This window comes from Tenebrio molitor, chromosome 8 (genome assembly GCF_963966145.1).
Source record: "Tenebrio molitor chromosome 8, icTenMoli1.1, whole genome shotgun sequence".
Lineage (NCBI taxonomy): Eukaryota > Metazoa > Arthropoda > Insecta > Coleoptera > Tenebrionidae > Tenebrio > Tenebrio molitor.
This window is the reverse complement of record NC_091053.1, coordinates 4,598,744-4,617,352: the sequence shown is the minus strand read 5'-3', so window position 1 is coordinate 4,617,352 and position 18,609 is coordinate 4,598,744. Positions and strand designations below refer to the sequence as shown.

The 18,609-nt window shown below is 39.4% G+C and overlaps 1 protein-coding gene across 3 annotated transcripts in view; it reads left to right on the top strand.

The window, feature by feature from the left end:
- The window catches only part of drn (doctor no), a 36,330-nt gene that overhangs the window by 14,390 nt on the left and 3,331 nt on the right, over positions 1-18,609 (top strand). Inside the window, exons 1-3 of one of the 3 annotated variants that reach the window (XM_069055836.1) lie at positions 2,577-2,599; positions 17,562-17,785; positions 17,851-17,976. In XM_069055836.1, coding sequence (XP_068911937.1) covers positions 17,687-17,785; positions 17,851-17,976 — 225 coding nt within the window. In that variant the 5' untranslated portion in view covers positions 2,577-2,599; positions 17,562-17,686. Of the gene's footprint in view, positions 1-2,576; positions 2,600-3,127; positions 3,423-17,561; positions 17,786-17,850; positions 17,977-18,609 lie in introns of those variants that run through there. The other 2 variants (XM_069055835.1, XM_069055834.1) reach the window with 2 other exon arrangements.

The following is an 18,609-nucleotide window of genomic DNA, read 5'->3' as shown; positions in this document are numbered from 1 at the left end:
CGCTTCATTTCCAAAACCTGTATTTACTTTGCCGGCTTTGCTTTGCAGATTTGGGGAAATGAAAAAATAACAATCAATTGACGAATAATTGCCAATAACACCGCATGACATCCCGAATCCCGGGGACTCGTCCACGCGTTATAAAATTAATTCGAATCGAAATAAATCGCATTGTCATTGTTGTTGGACACAACGATCGCCGATGTTTTTCCCTTTGAACTTTTTATTTTGGCCACAAAATTATTTCGTTTTTTTTCCAAAATCGCCAGACCGAATTTTTCGGCTCTTCAAGAACGTCCTGTGAAACTTTTCTGTCTCGTAAACACGGCGGCTCGTAAAATTTCGCAATAACCTGCAACGGACAAACACCGGTTCTTGTTTGGTGTGTTTTAATTAATGAGGGTCCGAGGAAGCAAAAGAAAATCCGAAGACCTTGATGACCGAGACGATACGCCACACCGATTAGTAAAATTGCACGGTTCGAGTTTTGGATTTTTGCGCAGATCAGCTGACGGAGAAGGTCGCCAAACGTTCGAGGTCGAACGCAGAAAACGTGCAGAACAAAACGATATTCTGCGGAATGTATCTCTCTCGCCATCTTGTCCATGTGTGGAGGACGAAGAAAGAACGGGAAAAAAAACTGGTGCGGGAGAGCGTTCCAGTTCGATATGCTAATCGATTTGTCAATTGCTCCAATTAGAATGTAATTGTGCGTTCCAGTTGTGCGATTAAAACAATAATTCATGAGTGTTTATGGAGAAATTACTCAGTCGTGACGGACTATTTTGTATCCGGTCGAAAACTGGTAAAGACGTGCAACAAGATGGAGCAACAACGCACACCAAAGGCATATTATTGTTAGAGAGTCGATCTTATGATATTTCAACCGCAACTAATGAGTATGTACTTAAGTCTAGAGCTAAATACGTTCTGAGTAGAAATTAAGTGCAACCGTTAACCCTCCAGTACGGTACCATTGTGTAGATTTTTGGAAATATCTATTTTCCATTAAGCCGTTATCTCAACTCGCTTGTACTAATGAGTTTTGGGGAAGTACTAACATTTACATTTTCATCAAGGGAGATATCTGTAAAGCGTTCCATTGTTGTAAATGTAAAGTACCACCTTACTTGTTCTTACTTCTTCCAAGTCACTTGATCTCTATATAACAGAGTTAGTAATAGATAACTAGAAATGTTTACTAGTTGAACCCCAAAACCAATTTTTTTGCCATTTTTTTACTCCGTAGCTAAATTCCGGAGCAATGATCATGACAAATACCACGCGTGACCGTTTAAATCAAGTTTTTACAGCACTTTGCTTGAAAGCTCCGTGATGCATTGTGTACCGGATTTATAAATCACCGTCATTTGTCTGGCAAACATAATCAGGTCTACCAACAACGCTTTGCAATAATAATCGACAAATTATCGGCGTCGGTGTTGTTCATTTTGTCGGTAATCGTCTGGGTAATGGCTATGGGTTGGATCTCAGCGTGTGGTAATTTGTCAACGGCGAGACCTTGCTCCCGATGGTCTATTTGGTGGTAGTACCGACGCGTGGAACTACTGGAGTAAATTATCTTTTGTGCGTTGATACAGACTTGGTTTTGGTCACGTTAACGATTGATAAAATTAAAATTCAATTTTGACTTTGAACAACAGATCTGGTACTACCAGTCGTGGACATGCGTCAGTACCCGACCGTGATGACGTCGATAGTTAGTCAGAAAAGTGCGAATTGATATTTGCGCTTTCCGGGTTTTGGAGGTTTTGTAAGTGACGAGATTCGTTTTGGACAAGTTGAGCAAATAGCGGTGACAAATGGACATGTAAATAGACCCAATTCTGTTTGTTTAACTTTTGATCTTGTGTGCTCTGTGATAGTTTCAGAATTCTAATGGAGCGATGTCAAAGAACTCGTTAGAATTTCAAAGGTGGGAAAGCAAAACGAAAATCATAATTTCGATGGTAATGTGACCGTCCGTGCGGGATTTGTTATGATTATTTCATGAAGGGACGAGAAAAGGCGTAGAGAATCGTGCGAGACCAGAACATTTTCTTTTCGTTTCAGAATAATTTTTTTTTTGGGTCGTGTAAGTGATCGCATGATGGTAAAGTCCATGCAGAGATGAGTAATGCCAGTTAATAGCCGTGAAGCATGCAAATAATGATGGACAGATACCAGGAATAAAAGTGGGGTTCGGGTTTTCAAACGTGTATCATTATTGAAGAAAAAAAATAGAAATTCAAACGCCAGCACCTGGGTGCGTTGGTAATTAATCTGTAGTGTCAACGATCCGGCACGAAGGATCAGATGCACCTGTCGTTAGCACAATTCCAGTCGACGTTTTTTATTTAAACAGCTTGGCGATTGACGTTGTTGTGATAAAAAAACATATCTGGGATTTGTTGTTGTTGATAATCTGTTTGTTTCTTTGTGGTGTGTTGGAAGTCAACAAGTACATAGTCGACGTCTGGTGGGTTTTCACGTTGTTTATCGTTTCTTCGGGGGTTCCACGGAGGACAGTTATATCGTTTCGTTCTTTCGGAGCAGTGCGGCTCTCTTGAAATTCGCCTGCGATAATTTTATTTTGTATGTAAGTGTAACTGTTATTTTTATATAGGGGGGTTTAATCGTTTGGTGGTGGCGACAGTGGTAAGAATAAAGACTTCGGCGCGGAATCTAAACGGGAGCGTGAATTCGCCGATTTGGGACAAAGGATGTGGGCTCCAAGGCTAGACCGAAATATCCTTTTTGTCAAGTTTGTTGATCCATGATCGTCGTCCCATGTGGATCAACAACCTTGGCGCACCGTTTCCTTGTCTCCCCCGTCGGTGGCACCGCGGTGCTCGCGGCTTTTGCGCCACAATATGCGGAAAAAACTGCGTCTCACATGGTCCTCTATTATCTATGATTGCGCCGTAAATCGCAAACGTACACCGCGTCCAATAATAAGCGAGCGAGGCGCCGAAGTTGACTCGGCAACTTTCCAAGATGTCCGCCATGATTACGCTCGCAGATCGTCTTCGGTCCGTCCTTGTCGGACACGTGGAGGGGACGTAGGTCGGCACGTGTCGGCGGAGTTGCGCACAAGCGACTCTCTCGCCGATCCGGGTCCGTTCCACGGAGAACCGACGTCAGTTCAGTGTTGGAGGAGTCGGAGGCCATCAGGCGGAAACGTGCTCCGTCACACGCAGAGTATTCTTTCACAGTGCTTGCTGCTACTCCACGCAGGAGTAGTCGACAAAAGGAGTGATTTTTCGGAGTTGGACACGTGTTCGACAACCAGTGGAGGAATAGCTGTGTGGTGACCTTTTTCTGTGCCCAGGATTATAATATCGAGTGTGTGATGTTCGCGCGAGATCGCCGATTGTCTTGACGGTCGTTCGTGGGAGGTGAAGAGAAAAATACCGCGACAGGTGAGTGTCGTGTCGGTGATTACAGCGTACTAGTGTACGGGGTGGGTGCGAAAATCGCCCAGAAAATTTGTTGCTTTCGCGGCCTTTGTTTGGATGAATGACGAGACTCGCAAGGTTGCCAGCATTAAAATCGAATTTGTATGGTCGGGTTATCTTTTGTCAGCGGAAATACCGATGGGTTAGTCACGTTTTCGGTGTGTGTACGGACGTGTGGGGGCTTTCGACCTTACCGTCGCCGTCTTCTTCTACCGATCTGAGTACGGTTGTTTTTCACTGGTGTTGTCTTGTTTGCGTCGGATCGTCACGGCACGAACCAGTGATGTCAACAGTGACGACGTTTCGTCAGATTCGTCGAAACAACGAGTCGATGATTAATCGACAGTATCTGGAATTTTCGGCGGAAAACCTAAAGTCCCACTCGAGATCATCGTTACGTTCGTTTCTTGGCAACGATCAATCGATTATTTTGCGAAGATGCAAACAATTGATAAGACGCAAGGTGGAAGATGATAACGGTATTTGTCAGGTATAGGTGGCTGTGGTTATATTAAGAAAAGTGACTCACTCGAGGTTTTCGTGACGTCATTCGTGATATGCACTATTTCCACGAGGAATCCCCAGAATCGAAGAAAGCTGAAGATGCTTCCAAGAAGTGTTCGGTCCTGGTGTGTAATATCAAACTCAAAAATAGTTTTTTTTTTATATTAAAAATTCTCCCTCGACGCAATGACTTTCAAAATTTGTGAGGTTATGTTTCCGAAAATATCAGTTTGCAGTACTTTTACCACCGTTGTAATTTTTTCTTTGTAATTGTCTGGCTGTGGCGCACCATTTGAGGATTCTTTTGTTAATCCGCCAAACGATTATTTTTTCTTCGGGATATTTTTAAAACGCAAAATATGTTTTTGTTTATTCCGTGTAAGCTGTTGCGATTCAATTCAAATCGACATTTTTGTTTTTGTGACGTTTCGGGGTCATTTCTCTTTGTTAAACTCCCCAAACTATAAGATCGTTGGTGAAAACTCTTTGTTCTTGTGGCGGCTCGTTCACGGTCCCCGAGGTGCGTCCAGCTCATCCATTATTACCCAAATCCCCCCTTAACAACCTATGGACTTTGCGGTTCCAGGGGGTTGCACCTTCGCACCCCTTCTTCACGCTCACCAGAAGCGCCGACCACCGGATTTATCTTCCGTCGTGGTGACTGACGTCACGTGCAGATTGATCGTCACGTTTCCGTTACATCCGCCTCCTCTCACCCTTTCGTCTCATGTGCGTGTGGGGTAATTAGGTGGGGGGTGTGCGTGTTGTGTGTGCGCGCGCCCTTGACGAGGTTACTCACTCCACCACGTGCATTTTTGTGGCCCCGTGTAAATGTCGCCGTCTCCTCCCACTTTTGTTCGTCGCCTTTCATGTCTGTCCGTCAATGAGACGGAAGCGTCGAAGACATGGCCTTAATCGAGGTTGTGACGTCGAAGTGGCGACCTTGATAGAATGTTTTTTTTTATTTTTACAATTTTATTGGCGGACAGTCGGATGTTAATTGAATCGATCGCCGCACCACACGCAGAAATTTAGAAAGTGATGCTGATTTTCGGCGAATTAATTAGTTTCGCTCCTGTCTGGGATTTTATTGGTGGTTATTTCGTAATTAGTCATGCCTTCTAGATTTATTGACTTGCAGATTCGTTATAATTGCTCAAGGAGGTCTAGTTTCGATAAATGTCACTTTCGCGGTAAGTCCCACTTTTTTTTTCTTCACTTCCTTCTGATCTGGCTTTTGTAATTGTTTACAAACTCAGAAATGGCTAGCTTCCTGTCCCTCCATCGACGTGATGAAATTTGTTTTTTCCAATAGATTACAACCATTTTGGTTTCTTTGCTCCTTTTTTTGAGTCACACCAAGAATTTTTCGTTTTTCCCAAATGTAAAATAGATTTAGAAGATACATGCGCGACTAAATATTATCTACCTATTTACTTCATTATAGTGTCAGTCATTCTATTTTATTTTTTAAGAGATCTATTTAATCTCCCATGAAATTGTAAATAGACTCGGAAGCTAGATTTGTTAGAATCATTGCATACATTTTTCATCACCAAGATTGATTTACAATCTAGTTTCTACATACGAGTATATTAGACATTAAACAATAGTATATTTCAAACCAAGGTAAGAAAGTGGTTTCTTGCAGACCGCAGGCAAAGATTATAAACCGAGTCGTAGACGAGGTTTGTAAGTGCCTAAGGTCTGCAAGGACACTTTCTTAACAAGGTTTGAATACAATTTTTTTCCCTACCGGCACAACTTTGTTGAAAAAAGTCAAAAAAGATGGTTATATTCGTGATTAAAACGAAAATTTTGAGAATTGAATAGTAGGCTGTGTTATTTGTTTAATTAACTTGTCATCGCATTTGAAGATTTGAGGTTTGTTCGAAAATTTGATATAAACAGGGTAAAGTAATCTACGTACCTAGCTTATCTGTTTATTTTCCAGATTATATGATTGACCTACCAACTTACTTCATTGAATTGGCTTTCATTTATCAATAACTTATTTCACTTTTGACACTTTTGACATTTGTATTTTGGTACAGTTTTACCATAAACATTTCATGATTAACTTTCTTACCTTAGCGAGAAAGTTGAATTTTGTCACCTCAAATGAGGTATCCACAGCCTACATTTCTAACCGGTAGGGAGAAAAAATATTTATATTGTGATGAAATCATTTGGCAGAATTTCTGAATTTTCTAGAATTTTTCTACATAGTGTTGTTCTCTATCATATTAACAGAAACTTGTTATTTGCCCAAACGATTTGCTCAGACTTAGACCTCCTAAAATATTAAAACGGATTATAAGAATCTTGGGATCACTCGAAAACAGAAATCTAGAAAGTTCTTAGTATTATGGCGGTGTTTTAGATCGGTCGTAACGAGTCTTTCTAAGAAATTTTTCATTTCTTAGAACTATCGGGCCTTCACATAAATATATATTTAGAATAGGCGTAGGCGACATTCTAATTCTGTTAACAGTGTAAAGTAATTTTTGTAGGTAACCAATTATTCTCCGGAGTACACAGGTTACATAGTAAGCTTTTTCCCAATTTCATATTGTCATATTCCGTGAAGGGGGAATAGGGAGAATGCACTACAAAAATTAAAAATATTTTCTAACCTAATTTTATTTCATTAAAATGTCAGACATTTCTTGTGTTATTTTCTACGCTGGAAAAATGTTACAAACAATTGAATTTCCATAGGTTGCTCTAAATATAAATTTATTTGAAGGCCTGTTATTTATATGTATAGTATAGGCTGATTTTACAGTTGTTTAGTTACTTTTACTCTTATAAAATCATTTCGTACATCTCTATCATTTCTTAGAATCATCTATTTATTCTTCGATTTCTACTTAGTCTTCAGTAAAATATTAAATATTTTGGAATAGTTGTGTTGAACTATGACCTCGAAGTTGAGAGAATTGTTCTTGTGCCAACTAAACCTAGTTTGAGCGGAAGCAGTGTTACAATATTAAAAGCAAAATAAAAAAGCGAAATAACGAAGTTATTACCCAATGTTTAACTGGCGCCTCTGTGGTGTAACACGAGTCGCCCATGTGCACGGATGACAGATGTCAGAAAATAGCAAGATGGATAGTATTATATCAATCAGAGTAGGTCTTTTTGTGCTTCGCCCAGTTGCCGACCTCAACTTCGTCTCGGTCTTCAGTCCTTGGGCTTAGCACAAAAAGACTCACTTCTACTCTTAATGATACAATCTACTATTATTTTGCACAGCAGGTCTAAGTTTTATTGAACAAATGTTTAATACTTGTGAGTTTCTTTGATTTCTTTTTGGAACAAGTTTTTCATTATTTTCGACAGCAGCTGAACAAACACGTGGAAATACACGGTAATTTCTCAATTTATCGCATGCGCCGGCATTATAATAAGGCAATAAAAATATTCTGTGTTGTTTAATTTTGATTAAGTACCTGTAATTAGCATTTTATATCCGAAATAACCTTTTCAATCAACGACCGAAGTTCGTTCGGTTTGTTTCCGGACAGGTGTCGCAAGGACACGTGTAAAAATCAATAGGAAAGTTTCGGTACAGAGTTTTCCGCGGACGTCACTTGATTTTTATTTAAGACTTCAAGAACAATATTTCTTTTTTATTTTTATGTTCGCACAATCTTGAACTTGTACAATTCCTCCTCGAATAAGATTATACAGCGCCCGTAAAACAGATTGTCGAGAGTCGAAGGATTTGTGAAGGTCATAAAACCTTATTTGACGAGAGATAGTATACTCAGAAATTGAATAATTACCTAAAAACATTTGTTAATTTGTTTTTCAGCAATTATGTATGTATTTTTTAAATCCATTTTGTCCATTTTTACTTCCTTCATTTCAAAATTTTTTGTTCTTAATTAGTATATGTGTGCATATTTTTATTCTGGTCATAATTACACATGATTATGATTAATTTACGTAATTATGAACGTGTGTAATTGAAAATTGATAATTGAGAGATTTAAAAAAAAAAATTGTTGCGACTGTGACATCAAGTCTTGAGTCACATCCAATTATTTCCTTATTTGATGTTAAATAAGAATTTCCTTCTCACTCGAGAGCGTTTTGCAGCAAAACGATGACCTTGAACGCTTTCATATACCGGGTGACCCAGATTCGTGTTTCGAACGCTTAATTAAAACGTAAAAGAAAATCGACGCGAAAGCCTGAGAATCCGCCTAATTAATGATTTAATCTGAATGTAAACGTTTTTATTTTCATTAAAACACCAGTTATCTCCCAATTATTTGTAAAGTAACTCGATAAGCAAATTTTGTACTTTGGGACGTGTCCAACGTTCAGAGCCGAGAAGAATGTCGCACCAGAGGTTTTGGGTCCACAAGTTTAACAAATGCAGCGTTATCTGTGACAGCATCCGCAAATATTTGTCGTGGCCTTCCACCTAACGTAATTATCCTATCAGATTAGCGGCTCAGCATCGACGCCTAGCCGGGGAGATCGCGCACCGTGCGGTATTCGACGCGATCATTTCCATCTCGGACGGAACAAAGATTGGGTGTTGCAAGAGGCGCAACAGTGCGTAACGGCGATTAAATTTCTTGCAAAATCTCGATTTCTCGGCCGGCCCATTAAATTCGTGTTGCCGGTGCACATCTAAACGAGATTCTTTCGTCACTAATTACCATACAGAAATGTACATATCTGGCCGCAAGGATACGACACGATTGCATGTACACCTCCACGTACGTAGGTTGGACGAAGTGGGTTATCGGAAAACGAACGCACATTTTTCTCCGACAAAAACGAAAAAAGAAAGTGCATCGACTGGACTAAGTGTGCCGCGACATCTTGCGTAACGTCGAAAAATTTTTTCGCACGGATATCTAATAATAACGATCGAGTCGAATGTGTGGTGACTCTTTTCGCGATGTGGAACAGGTTGGAGCGACTCGGAGGAGCAAGATAACGGAACGGATTTCGGTCGTTGGCCGACTTTCGACCGAGAAAGCAAAATTTCGGGCAGGACCTGTTGGTCGAATCGCAACGGGTTTTTAAAGGTCGGACCGGTCGACCATTTCGGGACGGGCTCCCCTAAACGACGCACTAATTGAAGGCCGACGATAACAGATAACGTACACATTTCGCAATTTAATACGAATCCAATTATGACCTCCCACTTTTGCTCGTTAAAGGCGTTAATTCGCGTTTTTTTATTGCCCGTGCACGAATTAAATTATCATGATGGTTTCCAGCTTGGCTTTATTGTTTTTGTCCTGTTTACTCGGCGGCGTTGATTTAAATAATTTGTCGAGTGGCGGCGAGGTTAATTGAACGAATTTCCAATCGTTCATAATTGACGACTTACACGTGGAGGAACGATCGTTAGTCACGATGGACGTAAGGGTTCTGCCTCCTCGGGAACGACCCGGGGTCACGACTCCGGGCCGAATCGATGATGATTTTTCCGGGGCCTCGTCATCACACTCGTAGCCGTACTGGTAAACAATGTAAAATTTTATTGCGATCAAGTTCAACGTACCAATTATGTGCATTCGTTGAACTCGAGTGTGATAACAAAAAAACACCGAGATTGCGATGAAAGTGGAAAAAATAGGCGAGCTTTCGGTGATTTCGTCAAAAAGAGGCCACCGAAGTGAGGTTGTCTGTCTGGTGATTGATGCAATGAACGAGGTGAAATTTTGGCTGACATTGGTTGCGCAACGTTACTTTTGTTTGTTGGTGCAGTCAAAACAAACCCACTCTACTCAAAACAAAATTTTATTATTTATTTACATAAGGTGAGAGGTTGGGGATTTTAATTCAAAGTTCAAATCGAAGGAGAGTGCTATACTCGGTTCAATGGAGCGGTGTGGTGGTCACGTGCGTGATCAGCTGTCCAAGATGCTTCGTCTCGCGTTGCGACATGTAATTCGTAATTAATGAAAGTTGGAGGATAACGACCTTGATGGTTTATTTATAGTTTATTAAAAATTTGTAGGAATTGTTATATTGTTAAAATTAATACAGTGCGTCTTATAGTTTTTTCCTCTTTAAACTACAGAACTTTTTGATATTTGATTTTTTGTGCACAACTTTATTGATGCTTTATCGTAAGAATTTTTTTTAAACAATAAAACTACGCTTATTAAGTGCATCAGCTTTGCTCATTTAAAAAAAAATACATTTTTTTTTAAACTATGTATGTACATACAACACTTGAATCTAGATTTTTTTGTGTTCAATTTTGTTAATGTTTGACGTAATACAGAAATTTTTTCAAACGAAAAACCAACAGTTAAGCTTATTATGTATTTGTAAACGGTTAACTGCATCAGTTTTGCTCGTAAAAAAAAATCTTAAATCAGTATAAATATGGCTGCCTATAGCCGGTACTAAAAAGAAAACATTTTGTGCTAGAAATTAAGAGTCAAGTCATATTGAAAATGGCGTTAATTTTTTTTTTCATTTTTTAAAATTACGAACATATTTTAATTTTTAATCATAATTTTAAAAATTAGAAACAAGAAAATCTTGACTTCATTCTAGTATCGGCGACACTGACATGTACCTTGAAGGTAGACCTGTACATGTACCTACTGTTTTAATGTTTTTTTTTTCCGACTACAAATTAAGTTATAAGCTACAAGTTTGTCAGTTTTCGGAATTTCGGAACAAGGTTTTCGAGACGTATTTTCAAAATCTTATTCTTGAAGAAATATCTATTATTTTTTCAAATGTCGAGACTAGAATGCCCCTTTGATTACACGTACCCGCCACTGGTATCCAAACGTGCCGGAGCTTTCATGATCTGCCCTTGCCCTTTCAGTGCTTTATCGTTGCCTGTACATTGAGAATCTTGTCCAATATCGATCGAGCAAGCTGAAAACACGTGTTTTTTTTTTACTATACAGCTCATGTGAACAGCGTATAGGTACTTATTGTGACTTTTTATTTTTTTATTTTTTAGATGTTCTATTGCCATATTTATGTGAATTACATTACATATTTATATTTTTGTCTCTGAGTAAGCAATTCGTGAATAAACTTGTTTTGACAAAATACTTTTTGACCATTAACACGACAGATAAGAGAACATTTAAAAAAATCAATCTTATCCTTGGATCTCGTAAAATTAAAAGAGAAAATATTTTAAATTTAAATTTACAGTATTTTTTTATTATTGCCATCACTTTGTTCATGTCTGGTAAAACGAAACATTTATTTTTCAACGTGCACCGCCATTTGCTTTATCGCGTGCTGTACAAACGAACAAATGGTTCAACTCTATCTGCGTCCGCCTCGCGGAGCGATTTTTCCCTTTATTTCATCTCTCGTGAAACAGGTCACCTTCTTGATTTTTTTCCCCCCCATCAGAGGAATATCTGATCTGGGGCGAGGTCACGTGTTCGTGTCTGTCGTTCCCCCAAAGATAACGGCGGGAGGTGAGGTCCGGGGTCGAATCGATACCTCGCCTAGATCACAACAGATGATGATGGAGCGGTTGCATCACCACCGCCGTCGAAACGACCTGTTCACGCCGCCGCCGCCAAAGCGCGAATGCACTGCCGAGTGCGGGGGTCCCTCAGTGGTGACGACATCGTAAAGTTTAAATGTTACGTCACGCAATAATTGTTACCGCATTCTGTGGCAGTCGGGACACGGAGACCTGCACAATAGTCAAGTGGGTCGTTCGCGCTGTCATTCTATTGTTTTTTCGTGTCGATTTTGTTTCTTTTGAGTGGGGAACGTGTCGGTGCGAGCGAGACGGCGACTCTGGGGGGGAGCGAGAGAAAGAGGACGAGAAAACCCACACGAATTGCAACGGCCGGACAGAGGTCGGTCGAGAAAGGAATGTTTCCAAAGAAGTGTGTCAACAAAACGTTCACTTGCAACATCAAGTTGGCGTTGACTCTTTGTGTACGACGTGCAACAGTTGGCGGACGGAGGTGGGGGATGGTTTTTTTAGGAAAGAGTTCGACGGGAGAGTCACCGCTGAATCACCATCAGCTGGACGCAACGGACCACTCTAGTTGTGGGCTCGAATGGTTAATTTTTTACTTTAATTCTTGCCACCCCAAGATTAAATAATACAACTTGCACCGTCCACTACTAGCGTCCTCTTCGCCAAGCGTCAACTTTGAAGATAATCACCCAATCCGTCGGATAACAATTCTTTGTGCGGACGATTTCTTCGTGTTGAAGGTCATCCCCTTCCCATGACGCAATCGTTCAGAAAGGGGGTGAACGAGGGCATCGCGAAGATTACGCTTATCAAGCGTCGGAGGTCGCCTCTTTCGAAATCGTCGCCGAGATCTCCGGCACTCTCCCGTCTCCTTTTGAATTGCCCCGAGACGGTCAACCGAGAGATTTGCATCCTTCGTCGGTTTGTTAGAAAGTCTAATAAAACGCGTTCCGTTTCCTTATCACCTTATTACGGCGACGGAATCAAATAGAGCTGAACAAGACCGGAGAGAGAAGAAACACGTGTCTCACTCGACCGTTAACTTGACAAACAAAAAGACCGCCTTGCCGTCCGAATATTCTAATTGGAGATCGATCTCGAAGGCAAGAAATAAATGTAAATGGTGATGCGGGTCTGACGGTTCGGGCGAGGAGGTTTTGTGGGGTCGATTCTTCGGGGAGGACTATTTTGTGGGGCGCAGAAGAAAGGGAAGAAGTCAAAAGTGTATGGGAGTTTTGTTGTTGGTTGGGAGTGGTGGGGAAGAAAAGGAAACGCAAGAAAGTGAAAAAGTTCAGGTCGAAGCAGATGTGAAACGGAGCGAATAATTAAAGTGAAGTAGAAGAATGGGATGCGGGTAAAAGTGAAAGGCGAATGATGGTACGAAAAAACTAAATGGGGATGGGACTTTTAAAAAAAGATTTTTTTTTAATTGAAGGATGTTCTGGTGTTGAACAAGCGTGTTTAAGTTCAGATTATTTTAATATTGCGTTAACCTTGGGATAACATCAAATTGATAAAAGCTAGCAGTTTGTTACATTTTTTCAATACTCGTATGTAGTTAATTCCACAAATTATTAGTTATTTAATAAACTAGTTTGTTAATGAAGGCGATTAATAATCGAAACTGTTTAAAGCACGAACGAGTGTAGCGAGTGCCTTTAATAGTTGAGATTATTAATCGCCCATTAACAAACGAGTTGATTACAAAAATTTTTCGTTGACCGCAAACTTTTTTTTTGTGAGAAAATTTCCAATTAAAGCCAAATCAAAACCAATTTCATCTTTTTCGATAAAGATGAGACGTTATAAAATACCTTCATTCTTTTATCGTCCTCAGGGAAGGCCATTTAAAAAAAATTTCAACACTTTATAATCACTTTTCCACAGACTGTCAGAAGACGTCAACTCCATTCACATTCAATTTCGCGTAAAAATCATGGTTGCTGAGAAAACCTAGTTACCTTTGAAAAATATGACATGCGAATTATAACCAAAAAGGTCGGCTTTTGAAAAAGTAAATTCGTAATTGTGCAGTTATGGAGCTATAAAATATAGAAAACCCTGCTGCAGTGTTGGTAAGTGCAAACAGTGCATGTTCGAGGTTGTTTATACATCAAAATATCATCAAAACATCAAAATCGCAAAAATCGTTGATTAATGAAAAATTGTGTATTAATGAGGTTCATTAATACACTATATTTTAGACAAAATAATTCATTAATATTGAAATTAACAAGCGGTCAACGGAAAAGTTAGTTATGCATCAAGTGACGTAAATGCAACTTTTTTTTACCGAGAATGCTAGCCGCAGGCGGATCTCAAAGTACAAAAGAGCAAATTTAAATTATTTCTGACGTTTGGTTAAATGTTGACAATAAATGGAAATTTTGCAAAGTTTGCGTAAGATTTGCATTGGATTTTGATTGTTGTTTTGTTTCATCAGCGTCCCAAGAGATTTTTTAAGTTTGTTACGCACTTAAAATAGGGGTAAAAATGACTGAAGTAGTAGAAGATAGTATATTTTCTGACAGAAGACTAAAGTGCAGCTTTTCGTGACGAATGTAAATTTATTGCACGAGCGCAGCGAGGGTGATAATTAGTGGAGGGATGACAAAGCATTTTGCTGCAGTGGTATGTGTCATTTTTTGCAAAAAGACAGCAAAACGGGACTCATTAAATGTTTCTTTTTGGTCATGACGTGGATGAAATGGCGTCATTATTCATTATAAGTGGGTGCGATGATCGTAACATAAATTTAAATGTGTAATTAATATGAAATAAATATAGGTATTCACTTTTGTTAGGTGGTTTTCAAGGATAATTTTAATCTTCTGCTTGAATGAAAAACCACTTGTTACTTTGACACGTTATGTCAACGTACAATCCCACTATCAATCAATTAATATAGTCGGATGTGCTTTTACTCCTTTACATTTTACATTTTATACAAAGGTCGTAATAGTTATTTATGCAACGAGTTTCTGTGTAAATCGGGCTTTTCTAATTGTCCGAGGGACAAGATTAAAACGCGAGCATAGCGAGGGTTTTAAGGCCTCGAGGGCAATTAGAAAAGCCCAATTTACCCAGAAACGAGTTGCATACAAAATTTTATTGTTTGAAACGACGTCCCTGAAGCTTCCAAATCTTTTAAAAATGGTTTCGCATTTGCTTTTCACAGTTTTGACAAATTTTTCAAGACCTACCAGAAATGTAACGTTGAATGTGTTGTCTAGGGCAACGGTTCGTTATCTGCTCATTTTGCTTTAGGGCAGTTAAGAGGCAGTTTACAAAAGAGAAAAACGAGAATTTATGACAGTTGAAAACAATAAAAAAAATTATACATACTCGTACATTCTATTTTATTTTATTTATTTTATACCTAAGATGTTCCTTTTAAAAATCACCGAATTCAATTTTTACTTGCACCTTTGGTTTCATTTTTCCAGCAATATTTTCTTTGTCAATTCAACGGAAAACAAATTTAAATTACATTTTAAAAATAGCTTCTGTACGTAGATACACGTGCAAATCTATTGTCTGTAAATGTAAATAATGAATGAAAATTTCATTTCAATGTATTAATAAACCTCCAATAAAAAGCCTTGTATTTGATATGATGAACAACAAAAATGTTCCGAAGTTTTGGACCATTTGTTACCACCGGCCCTTTGGAGCGGTTGAAGCTTCTTCCAGGCCGGAGTGACTCTGGAAAGAGCCGGTTGGGTCCCCCCTGTCGAGATGCAGGTTGTCGCGAAGAAGAGCATCGTATTTTTGTCCAGCTCGCTTTTACGTAGTCGCCATCTTTTTTGTAGAGGGAGGAGTGAACGAAAGTGAACGAATTTCGGCAGGCGTCACCTATTTATTGGAAAGTTAGGACCAAACGCGGTACGAACGGAGCCCGTTCATTGGCCGACCAATGAGCGGGCAAAGTACCCCGAAAAAACCCGCGATACAACGCTGCCCGGTATCACATTTTAAAAAACGGTTGTTTTTTTTTGTGCATGGATTGGCCAGTAAATAAATCTCCTCAGGCAATTGCTTCCTCTTGGGGTGCGATTTGCCACATGCATTATTAATTATTTCTGTACATTTTTCCTGGCTTTTCACTCCTAATTTTATTATTGTTCGGAAATAGGCACTCGTCTGCGCTTCGTGCTTATTTCGACGGCAGCAGCATTCGTAAGCTCTAAAGAGAATCTCGGAATTAATTCACGCACCAGAGGAATAATTATGATTGATAATCTTGGAAGCTCCATTGTTCACCAGAATATTAAAAGTTTTAAATATTGTTTGCGTTTTACAGTTTTTGTTCGTGTGAATTTTTCCAGTGTTGTCCTTGCTCGATATGTACCATCAGTTACATAATATTTTTTGTGTAAATATATGCGAATGTTGTTCAAATAAAAAAAGTATCTACCTCGTCAGATGGCGAGTCATCGTAGCTTTTATTTCTCTTCTGCGATTGTGACATCCTCATCTATGGCAACAAAGATATTCCAAGGAAGCCTGGTTTGAATTCATTCTATTGGAATCTTAAATCTTTTTCTTCTCAGTTATTCACGCCATCCTTGATGAATCAACACTTTGTAAAACAAATTTTATTGAGGATTAGTGCGTATTTACATCACAAGCTCTCAAAAGCTTTATAATGATTTTTTAGAGCTTTGAAAATCCATCAACTGCAGAAAACAAAGCAAATCGATTGGTATCATTTCATAATTTTTGTCGTCGTATATTAAAATGTTTGCAATTTTCCTAATGGAATTCTTAGTCAAATCTGAAATTCCATTCTTGAAATGAGTTTCTCCTCGACCAAGAATTTCTATCATTCAAGTACGAAGCAGGTAGTGAACTCTTGGCCCGAAAACATCTTAATTACCTTCATTTCTCTGTTCCCCACACATTAGCTCCCTACATTAGAAGCGTTCTTCCTTTGCTATGTTTGCCACCAAGATAATTTTAATTTCTAAATAATAAAAAAAAATAAAGGCCCAATTTAATTCATTCTATAGTTGGTGCGGCGAACCAGTGGAGTAGTCACGAGGTATTCACGTGATAGTTCGTGAAAAGCCTGATTTACACTGCCTCGTTTGCGTTAAGTAAAAAAAAAAGTTCTTGTCGATTTCGTTTTGAAAGATATTCTTGCAAGACACGTCCACTTTGTCTTGTTGGGAATTGGGCCTGCGAGGGTGTCTGCTAAATCTGCGGTACCATGTGCTTTGTAAATGTCTGCAATAAAGCAGACAACCTGGGCTGTTTCACGTAATCCGCACGACCAGGTAAAAATTCTCAATTGTGTTCCACACCTGTGTTTCGCTACATACAAATAGGAAGATTTGTACGGCCATTGTGACATCTGTTGCCGTGCTAGGTTAAGCCCGATCTTGTTAAAATCAGTTGTTTACGAGACGTACAAACAACCAAAAAACAAACACCACCATGACATCGCTCGTTGGGGCCGCCATCCCGGCTTTAATTTAAATGTAAATTTCGATCGTGCCGTCACAACCCCCTCGCCCCCATCACCTACAGTCCGCCGTTTTACACGTTATGGAAATTAATCGCTTTTCTAATGTGATTAGTGCAGATTCGGGTAGATTACATCACGCGTATCTCCATGGCAACTGTAGATTAGCCCTTGATTGATACGCATCTTTTCGGGACGAAGGGAAAATTCAGAGCGACGTATTTTTCCTGACTCGTGTCTAACCGACGCGACGCACCAAACGCTTTCAATGGGGTCCGAGTCAGGTGCGTCTCTGCGCAACAGCTGGCAAAAGGCAACGTCCTCATTATCAAATGGTTATCTTTCAGTGTGGCAATGCGGGTAATTCCGTCACACCTGTCTCGAATTAACGTTTTCTAATGCGTCTTTACGAAAGATGTTGGGAGGACAAGAGTCGGGTTTTTCGATCGTTGGAGGTTGTTTTAAAAATAACGGCGCCCGCGTCGGTGCAGACTACTACCGCTTCCTGATCAATCAGGTGGTCTTTTTTCCCGTTTTATAAAAATACACTTGTCTGTCGGTCGCGTTATGAGTTGAGTCAATAACCCGAGTCTCGCGTCCGCCTCATTTTTATCTCAAATCGAACAGTTTCATTGAGATTATTTTTATTTCTTTCTTTCTTTTTTTGTTTCAGAAAGATCCATCAAGTATTGTTTCGTGACAGGGTATCCACTCGACTCGCCCAATTCGACTGAAGATAACACGGAACACGTTTCGTTTGGGATTTTTTTTGTTTGTTTTTGTTTTTGACTGAACGCCATGGAGCGCGAGTCCAATCCCATGCAAGCGCTCTGCCGCTCAGGGTGTGGATTTTACGGCAGTCCCGCAACCGATGGTCTTTGCTCACTCTGTTACAAGGTAAGAACGAAGAAGAGTCAGTGTGTGTTGTGGTTTCACGGAGTTTTTTGTTTTGTCGTTGACAGGAGGCCCTCAAGAAGAAACAGCAGCTTCCATCCACCCCAAGTCTGAGTGCCCTTAGGGATACTGCGACGGCCCAAACCACAATCAACCACATCTCGTCTTCACCAGTTCCGGATCTTCCCATCGAGGTGAGTCGAGGATTCGGTTTTTGCAATTTGGAATGTGAGGCATGGCCGAGGTGGTCAAAAAAAAAAATTTGAAATGCGTCGTGACGGGGGTAATTTTGGTCCTACGATGTGAGTTGTGACTGAGAAAGATAAAAAGAAGTGCGTAAAGTGTCAGTTTTGCCAAAAAAGAAGTAATGAAGATTTTTGGACATTTCAACTCCTTGGATTTGAAATGTTTCAAGGCCGGTTACAAAAAAAAAAAAAAAAACACTTCAACCGAGATACACAAAGGCGTGATTTTCGATCGCTTTTTAGTTTCACGTCGTAGTCAATTGGATGATTAGGTTTTTCATTTGTTTTTTGATAAACAATAACAGTTGTAACAAAAAAAGATATAACGAGAATATTATATGCTATAAGTATACATTTACCGTGAAATAGTTTATAAAAATCTCAAGTAATAAATAAACAAAATATTTTTCAGAAATTCTATTTTGAGAACAATTCATTTTTTTTGCGACGTAAATTGGATAAGCAAGTACAGTTTTATGATTTTTTCTAGTTGTTATTTTCTAAGCAATTACCTTTGAAACAAAAATTATAAATGCACCATTCTTTCAAGCTCATCAAAAAAAATCTACAATTCAAAAAAGA